Source organism: Mastomys coucha, unplaced genomic scaffold, assembly GCF_008632895.1.
Source record: "Mastomys coucha isolate ucsf_1 unplaced genomic scaffold, UCSF_Mcou_1 pScaffold23, whole genome shotgun sequence".
In the NCBI taxonomy this organism is placed as follows: Eukaryota; Metazoa; Chordata; class Mammalia; order Rodentia; family Muridae; genus Mastomys; species Mastomys coucha.
Window position 1 is genome coordinate 93090318 of NW_022196906.1, and position 10258 is coordinate 93100575.

Sequence of the window (10258 nt, forward strand, 5' to 3'; positions counted from 1 at the left end):
ATTAATAAACAAACAACAAACCAGAGTCCACGTCAGGCTGCAGACCACAGTGCCTTCCCACCACACACTGCACCATCTCCTCCCCATCTTACTCAGGATCTTACAAAGCAGGAACTATTGGACCATAAAAGTTACCTTGAGGAAGAAAAGGTCCAGGTCTCATTCTGCCTGCCTCTCTCTCTCTCTCTCCCCCCCCCCTCTCTCTCTCTTTCTCTCTCTCTCTCCCCCTCTCTCTCCTTCCCTCTCCCTCTCCCTCTCTCTCTCTTTCTCTCTCTCTCTCACACACACACAGAGCCTGTAGGCATCCTAACATCTATTTCTCACAGACTCTTACACCCACACCCCTCACACACACACACACACAGAGTCTGTAGGCATCCTAAAACAAACCTATTTCTCACAGACTCTTACAACCACACTGTCCACTTCTCTACTCCTTTCATTCCAAACATATTGCAGATTGTCAGTTTCTGTAATATTCTCGGCACTAATCATCCATGGTGTGTGCAGAGCACAGTTGTGCTTTTAAAGTCACGTCACATCTCATGCTCAGGACAGCCTAACTACTGACTACAGTCTGAATACCTAGTTGAAAATGGGTTTCTAGAGAGTCCGTAAAAATCCCGACTTTATGGGATTAAGACTTACCACTAGTAATACTGAAAGGCTACCTGGTACCTGGCTACTAGACGGCTCTTACAGTACAGATTCAGGAAAGGGCACTAGCTTTCAAGATGACGTCTTTGAAGATCATATATTCAAATTATGGTATTTCAAACATTTGCCACAGTGGCTTTATCATAATTCTCATTCTATGTGCCTAATCCACAATATTAATTTTACTCTACCATTTGAAAAGAGCACAGACTTGATGCCCTTAACCCCCAATATTTCAGTGTGTCCTGAGAACAAAGATATTCTTAGACAGGCTGGAGAGATGGCTCAGCCATTAAAGGCTAAGCTCACAACCAAAGATGTAGAGTTCGGTTCTGAGCACCCACGTCTGTCTCTCCAGCCCCTGCTCCCCCCAAAAAATATTCTTAGACAATCATAATATAGTTACAAAGTGCAGAAAAGTTAACATTAAATTAAAACAATATTTTTATCAACATAAACTCTACTCCAATCCTGTCAACTGGTCCAACAATGTTTTTGTTGTATTTTTCTCCTTTCTGGATCAAAAGGAAGCCTGTTTTCAACATAAAACTTTGGTCAGATCCTTTGAGCTCATCCACCACATCTCCTCACTGGACTCCTCACCTACATAGGCTGTTCTAGGTGGCTGGAGTTGCTCTGACTGTAACTCAATCTGGATATGGTCAGTGCTCTACGGCAGGCAGAGGACTAGAGGCTCTGTGACCCTGCCTTGCTCTTTGTCCCCTCCACTGTAGAGTGTTCAGTAACCATCCCTGACTTCATCTTGGCAGTGCTGCCATCCTATGTTAATCAAAGCCTGCAGATGCTTCAACATAGAAAATGAATTACAAACTACCAGAGATCTAATAAACAATAAACCTTCCCTTGGGATTGTAAAAAAGGACAGGGCAGATGGACATACACACAGACACACACACACACAAAGTTTTGTTTGCTGTTGTTGGAGACTGAATCCCTTTTATGTGCACAGGTAAGCATCCTCTACAAGCCCAGACCAGAGATAATGTAACAGTAAATCTGGGTAAGGTGTTTACTCATCCTTTAGTAGGTTTGTTTTTCTTTATTAAGAGCAAAAGCCACGAGCACAAAGGTTTTTATATAAATTGTAGTAAGAGACCCCCTCCAAAACTTAGAGAACACTATATAATTAGGAGGTGGTAGAAAAAAAAACATAAGAACCAAAGGACAGGGAGATGTGCAGCAGAAAGAATCTTCTGGACATGACATAACCATTATCAAGCTCACTGCTGCAGTGGATACCTCTGTAAGACCTGCACAGACTGGGCTGCAGTCAACATTCCATCATGGGTATGAAGGGGCCTATGAGGCTCTACCCCTTCCTGTGGGTCTACCATCAGTTAACGGATGTTGGGGGAGAAGGCTGTCATGTTCTTCAATGTGACTACAGTCAAGTTGCCCATGCTCTAGAAAGTAACTTCTATCCATGGTCATGTAAGCCACTCTAAGTAAACACAGTGGGTCACACACAAAGCAGTACATGAGGACAAGAAAGTGATTTGCTGTGAAGGCGGGTTTCAGTAGGATAGGGAGGAGCTGGAAGATGGAGGTGGAAGATAGTAAAAGCAGTAAAAACCACCAAAATTCATTGTACATGTAGGAAACAGTTAAGGATGGAGATAGAAAACAAATCCTTATATTCATTCTACCTAAACAATAACCACTGAGTATTATTTTCTGATTCAAGGAGTTACTCTCTTTAAATGACTTACAATCCTCATTTTCAAAGACAAGTCTTTAGTAAATAATGTTTGAAAACAGTCTATTACTTATTTATTTTTATAATTATTTCCCCACTTGTAATTTCAGTATAGACTATTAACTATGTACTGTGATATCTTTTAGTTATTCATTTATAAGCAAGCTGGCCTCGAGCTTTTAGGCTTTTGGAATCCTTTTGCCTCAGCTCCCAAGTAGCTGAGACTTGGGGAATGTTACTGCAGTGGCTCTGGGCTTTGTAACATCTGCTAAGTAAGCTGACCATGACAAAGTAATGGGAAGTCATTCCAATTGTGAAAAGAAGTGACTTACTTCCCTCTCTGCTCAAAGCAAACAACTCAGAAGGAGTTCTTCAACTCAATGCCTAAATTTCAACACCAATCACTATTTTAAAATGTGAAAAGACAGCTGGTAGTGGTGTACACCTTTAATTCCTCCCAGCACTCACAAGGCAGAGGCAGGTGGATCTTCGTGAGTTCGAGGCCAGCCTGCTCTACATAGTAAGTTCCAGAACAGCCAGGGCTATACAGAGAAACTCTGCCCTGAAATAGTAAGTAAGTAAGTAAGTAAGTAAGTAAATAAGAAGGAAAAAAGAATACAGTAATTGACTAAACTTTAGCCAGATAAAAGAAAAATCAATACTAACCTCTTTACTTGGAGAAAATTCAAGAAGGAGGTTACATAACATGGAAGATGCTACTACTAGGATTTCATCGGGTGCATTTTGTAAAACCTATAGAATAAAAAGGGCCATGTCATTAACTTTGAAATGCTAAAGATGAGGGCATATATGACAAAGTAAAACTCTAAACAATTATCTTACAACTTGACTTCTCATACTGGACAGTATATGTAGGAAAAATACTGCAATTCAGAAGCGGACCTCTGCTGTCAAGCTAATAGAATTTTAATAAGATAGGACTAGGAGGCACAGTTTAATTGGTAGAGTGCTTGTCTAGCAAGTACGAGTCCCTGGGCTCCATCACAGAACAAAAAATCATATATATGCATGTATATGTATATATTATATGTATGTATGTATAAATGAATTTTACCTAAACAGAAAAATTTAAAACACAAAAATTTTATTAATATTAAACAGCTATTATCTTGTGTCTAGTTAACCAGCAGATTAAAATATGGAAAAGCAAATGAGAAAAATTATTAGATATATAAGCAGCTTCTCAACCATGAGAAATCAAAATGAATGAGTATTTGCATGTGATATCACATCTTAAATGTGTGACTAAGTTGTGGTTTGAAATTCAAACACACATATAGCCATGAGTACAAACTCTTCTAGTCTGCTCATCAAACATTTGCCCCAGGAGGAGACAGAAATCACCTTGCTCTATCCTTAGTGTGCATGATACAGAGATTTTTGAGCTGAGCAACCAGAGAAAAAGGTCCAGACACAAAAGAAGTTATTTTGGGAAATGGAAAACACTTAAAAGGTCTTGGATCGATTATAAATAAATAAAGGTCAAGCTATCGTTAAAACAACTGAAAAGAAAAAGTAGGAACTGTAAAGGAAAATATGAACTGAGGAGAGCCTTCTAAAATCTGGGCGTGTCAACCTTGGCTCCACTGGTTTTAGGTGAGAGATTGCGAATCAGAAACAGACTTGTTGACTGAACTGCTCCACCCCTGAGGCGATGTGTTACCACTAAGATTGTAGTGGAAGGAGGCATATAACCCTTCTGAGGCTGGGGGCTCTCAGTAAGTTTCAGGAAACAAAAACACAGCAGGAAATGAGTCATGTTTAGAGGGATGCTGTAAGTCCAATAGGTAAAATAAGGCGACAGAAACTCAGAGACAAGTGCAGTCACAGGCCAAGAAGGAAGGTCCACAGCAAAGGAGAAACTGAACAAACATTTTGTCATGATGCGCATCACAAGGCTAGAGCTCGACATCCTTCTAGAAACCTAAACACCAATCACATACCCAACGCTGAAGTGTCTGACAGTTAAATAGCTCTAGGGTTCACACTGTTTCTTAAACAACAACTCCAATCTTACTTCAAGACCTCAAAGAACGAATCACATGCTCTGCTGTGAGATAAGCTTTTGTACAGGAACTAATCATCTTCATTCCAAAGGCCTACAGCACCAATCCAACTCCATCTTTAAAGACAACTGCAACAACAACCCACAAAGACAAGTTCTCACTGTACAAGGCCAGTCCAAGCTGGCCTTCGACTCAAGATCCTCCTGCCTCTGCCTTCCAAGTACCAAGGTTTCAGACATGCATTACCTAGCTTCCACCTGGCTATCTGTCCACTGGTCTATCTCACGCACTCCATCCTTCTATGGTGGTCAGGAAGGCAGGCACCCTTGCTATTTCCTACATCTTTTATACATAGCCTTTCTGCTCACAGAAAGAAATCCTTCTGTTTTCACCTCTGAAGTCTAATCTGTGCTGCTTTCTGTCACACTGATAGATGTTCCTACTCTAACCTAAAGTTTAAGCAAGGCTAAGATCACCATAGTAAAAGATTTTGCAAGGCCAGTGTGCCTGGAGGCTTTGCTTACTAAGTACTAAAATTCAAACAACTACAACAAAAATCAAAGTAAATTTAAAAAAATCTGTTGAACAAATGAAATGAATACCGATACTTAAGAGATTTTAAAAAAAAAGTAAGAAAAGAAAAAGATCAAAGACCAAGTTGATGTGGTTCCAAATGAGAGTTAACTTTATTAGCAACAACTAATTGGAAGCACCCTTTATAATCCAGATTTATTTGCCTTGTATTCCTTCCTCCTGGCATGGGAGACCACAAAAGCAGAGTTAATGGCACAAATTTTATTTTATATCTAGAAATAGCCAATTCTTTTCCTTTTTATAACCCAAAGGAGGCAAGGAAAATCTCTGGATTTAAGTTTAAAGAGTAATAATAAACATACAGAAGGCCAAACGAGTACCAGGAGCTCAAGCTAATAAAGAAGCCTGGGCTGGGGCTTCCTTCTCACTCATGAAACACTGACGCTCTGAGAGCCGTATTCTCTAAGTCTGCAGCAGCTCAGAACGTGTGACTCAGGAGAACCATCAGAGTGTTCTGTCCGAGAGTCAACTGTACCCTAGACCTGGATGCTCAGCTCACACAGACTCTGTGCCGACTGCTGCGACTTTCTCACCTTCATTAAAGGTTTCCACACGGCATGATCCTGGAAACTGGTTCGAAGCTGCTGTACAGATCTGGATAAACTGTGCAAACATCTATAAAGAATGATCAAAATTAGCTTCCCAAGAAGCCAAAACTCACATTTCAAATCAATTGCTTGGCTTTTCACTAGTACGAACGTACACTTCAAGCATGGCTATCAACACTAAGTCAGCTACAGCAAGACACCTCACGGGCGTTGGAGGCTAGGTTCTGTTAGGTAACATTACACACTGCATGGATTCACCTGAGCACACGTTCCAGGAACATCTGCATCCTGTGCTTAGTGAAGGACCGGAAAGGAAACAGGCTAAACACAGAGCAAGGGATTTTTATTCAGACCACGTAAAGCTCATACCTGACAGCAGCTAACCGCACCTTGACACTAGACTCAGACAAGCCAGTCACAATTCGGTCCATCATATTTTCAGTCTCAATGATCTGGAGAAAAAGGTTAATGCTGCATAAATAACAACATGAAGGTGACAAACTTCACTGCTTGTAAATGCAAGTATGTTAATGTCCATTAAGAGTTTCATGGTTTTAGCAAAAGATTTTACCTCTCGACAATCACTTTGCAGTGGGGCAGGCAGCTCGCCAGAAAGATGCGGCAAGCACTAAGGACGAGCCATGATGAATGACAGGCATAATCGTGTTTCTTTAGTTTTAAAGAGTTAAATGGCCTAAGTACTATAGAGATGTTCATGAACCATCTGGGTTAAGGGGTGTAGGTAAAATATGAGGCATTTCCTGTAAGAATGATAATGAATCATTGTCCACACTGCCCTCATCAAGTGAATGAAATCTTCAGGTTCTGACACAGCCACCCTAAACCTCCACTTTACCAAGCAAATTTAAACTAAGCTAAATATTTACAAGTAACACTTGCTGTCCTTCACCACAGCACCAGGTCCTGGGTACATGAAATCGTAACAATCATTAATCTTTGCTTCTTATATAAGATACCTGAAATTCACCTTCATTAGGTCATACACGGATGAATGAATAGTGTACAGAGGAGGTTAAACTTGCCTGGGCCTATGGAAAAACAGACTTTTCCTATTAAAGTGTTAGTGCAATCACAAGAACATTTAATACTATCAGTGGATATCTGTTGAGTTTACGTATGTGCCAGCTGTCGTGCTAAGCACTTGTGTTCTCTGGTTATCAGACTCTTCCATTATCTCTTCTGTAAGCGTTATCATGAATGTTTTCACTGACATGCTAGGACATGGAGGATTCTGAATAGCACAAGAGTTCTCTGACTGCAGAGTCCACGCACTTAGCAACACTTATAATACTGTTCTGATTAATAGTTCTAAACATAAATGATCCATCATCAAGAGTCACTGCTCTCTTCTGGAACACCTAGCACAGACCAGTAAGTACCCTGACGAAATTGTTGATAGTCCTTATATCTAGGACACACCAATTGGATCAGATTCTTGCATAGACAGGAACCTGTATTTTTTGTTTTTACAAAAAGATGAGTCCAGTGTATAGTCAGTCAAAGCTGAAGCTTAAGATCACCAAACTAGAGGGAAATGAGAAGATTCAGAAACTGGACTTCAGACCAGGTGTTGAGAAATCTCAGGATATTCACAAGTCATTTCAAATTACCAGTGACCAGTAAAGAGATCTCTACCATCAGGAGTGGAGAACACAGGGCGGAGACAGATCGGTGGTTAAAAGCACTGATCTTTCACAGGACACAGGTTTGATTCCCAGCACCCACTGGGCAGCTCACAACCATCTTTATTCCAGTCTAGAGAAGTCAATGCCCTTTTCTGGCCTCAACAGGCACTACACACAGGTGGTACTGCCCGATACTCATGAAAGGGTCAGTGAGACCCTTGGGCCAGCGAGAAGGCTCAGTGGCTAACAGTACTTGCCACTGTGCCTAAGGAGTTGAGATCAAGCACCTAGACACACATGATGGAAGGAGAACCAGCTTCTGCAGGCTGTGCTCTCACACACATACACGTAACACACACACACATACATGTAATACAAACACACACACAATATACACACAAACACACAACATACATGCACGCACATAATACACATACATGTAATACGCATGCACACAAACACACATGTAATACTTGCACACAGATATGTAACATACAAGTACATATAACACACATACACAGGGAGGGAGGAGAGGAAGGAGACAGATAGATAGACAGACAGACAGACAGACAGACAGACAGACAGACAGAAAGAAAGAATGAAGCTGGGCAGTGGTGGTGCATGCCTTTAATCCCAGCACTTTGGGAGGCAGAGGCAGGTGGATTTCTGAGTTCAAGGCCAACCTGATCTACAAAGTGAGTTCCAGGACAGCCAGGGCTACACAGAGAAACCCTGTCTCAAAAAAACAAAACAAACAAATAAGCAAAAACAAAACCCAACCAAAAAAAAAAAAAAAGACAGAAACAAAGAAGAAACAAAGAAGCACACTTTCGCTATGAGTTAGGAAGGGCCATTTCGTAGTGTTTAACAATGTCCAAATAGCCCAAGGATATGTAAATGTAGTACAAGAATATGCATGTTCCTATGCCAGACCAACCTTAATCACATCCTTACCTTTATGAACATCCACGCTCTGCTCCATTAGAACGTCTAGCCTCACATGTGCCTTCTTTCTCAGGCTAGCTACTCTAACTCTACTATACGTTTTGCCAATGTGGATGCCTGCCAGCTTCTCAGCAGACTTTCACCACTGGCACCCCCAGCCCTGTACTCACCTGCAAGAGATGCCCATCTCCTGTGGTACCTATCTCCCACTTCAAATCTTCCTAGGTCCATCAAATCCCAGTTCTTCTGCACTTAATTCTACATTATAGAGCCTTTGCTTTTTTTGATGGGACATTACTAGACTTAGCCCACACTTGCTTGTTTTTGAGTTAGGGTCTGTTTGTGTTGCTCTAGCTGGTCTCTAACTCAAACACAGGAGCCCAGTGATCCAGGCCGAGAGGTAGGAAGAAGCTATGGAAGGCTCCACGCCCACTTCTTACTGAACCTTCTCCATTCTGTCCCTTTTTTCTTTAACTTTGTTATGCTGAATACATCAAGTTGGGTACATGAAGTTTACATCCCTTCTGCCATGACTCCCAGAGCACTCCCCCATTTCTCTCTTGTATGTTTACAGTGACTTCATCAGAGGCTGTGTGTATAGAAGAATGAGACACAGAATTACTTTCTAATAAAACACTAGCAGCTCTCACTTCAGGTGCTTAGGAAACCAGGCATGGGCGAGTCTTGAAAGAGACTGAAGGATCATGTTTACTGGTCACATTTAGTCAAAGAAGTAAACCTACGAAGTGACAGGATAGTGTAACAGTCATGTAACACATAATAAAGACGATCTCAATAGAACAACAGGTCATAAATTCCTGAGCCGTGAAGGTGCTTTCACCAAGCCTGACAACCTGAAGTTGATTCCTGGAACCCACACTGGGAAGAACTGACTTCTAAAAGTTACCCTCTAACCTCCACACATACACCATGGCACCTATGCACACATACAGCAGTTGTGTAAATACGCTTCACAAATATATGTAAAAATAAAGAAATGCTTGATGATTAGCCTAATGAAAGGTCTAATTCTATAGAAGAGATGGGCTACAGAATTCTGAAAGCTTACTATGGCCCCACATCAAGGCTATGACCTCCTTCCCAAAGTTATTAAGGCCAACAATCAAACAGCCCCCAGGGAAAAGGAACAAGGCATTGACCAAAATAAAACAGTGGCTAGTCAAATCCATGGGAGAGGGTGTAAAATACAATATTATGCAGTGATCTGTTACAGAATCATAGGCAAGAATATGCATGCCTCTCTGAAACTTCAGCAAAGTGAGGAGACACAGAAACCACTTCAAGTTATCAATGGGAAACAGCAATTGGTCTCTCTGGACAAGAATATAGTGTTGTTCAGAAGCAATATAGAAATCCAGGTAAGCAGGAGAAAAAACAGGGACTGACTTAGGCCTAGTGATATACACATCAAACCAGGAATCAAAGCCAATCAATCCAGTTCCCACCTGCATTCCTGTCCTCATTTATTCAACAAATATGGGTGTCTAGTAGTGAGCATGGTTTAAAACTCAAAAAAACACAGGTGATAGAGAGATTCCTTCCTCCCCTCAAACTTGGTGCTGTGGCACTTGTACCTACAGATGCAAAAGCATCTAAAGGAATGACAGGATCATGAGGTTAAAGGGGACAGAATGAGAGGAACACAAAAGGGCAGGTAGGAACCATAACCATTCTGAAGAATGGGGGTTCCTCTATAAATTGGGGAATGACCACCAATGGCCTTCCTAGACACCATTTAAGCTCAGGAAGAACGATGAAGAGCTGTTAGTACCCACCAGGTTAACAGTCAAATGTAGCCTCACACTTCATTCCTAGGTTTTTTACAGTAAGGCTATCTTAGACACCTTCTCTCTGGTCACAAACTGACCTTTCCTAGAAATCTATAGGTACAGATTCGTAGATGAAGTTGTTATAAAGCAGACCCTCGACAGCATTCTAGGAAGCTCAAAATTGAGAATTTGATTCATCTTCATCAGAATTACCAGTCCCTAAGAGGGTAAAAATGATACAAAATCACAATATATGTGAGGCTTCCTGGTCTACTGAGTGAGTTCCAGGACAGCCAGAGCTATACAGAGAAACCCTGTCTTGAAAATACCAAAA

General features: G+C 41.2%; 1 protein-coding gene across 3 annotated transcripts in view; it reads right to left on the bottom strand.

Annotated features, from left to right (window-relative positions):
- Nucleotides 1-10258, bottom strand: part of Armc8 (armadillo repeat containing 8) — a 94574-nt gene that overhangs the window by 21616 nt on the left and 62700 nt on the right. For 2 of the 3 annotated variants that reach the window (XM_031345782.1, XM_031345781.1), the window contains 3 exons: nt 5913-5995; nt 5529-5610; nt 3041-3127 (listed from right to left, as the gene is read on the bottom strand). In XM_031345782.1, coding sequence (XP_031201642.1) covers nt 3041-3127; nt 5529-5610; nt 5913-5995 — 252 coding nt within the window. The remainder of the gene's footprint in view (nt 1-3040; nt 3128-5528; nt 5611-5912; nt 5996-10258) is intronic. The other variant, XM_031345783.1, reaches the window with a different exon arrangement.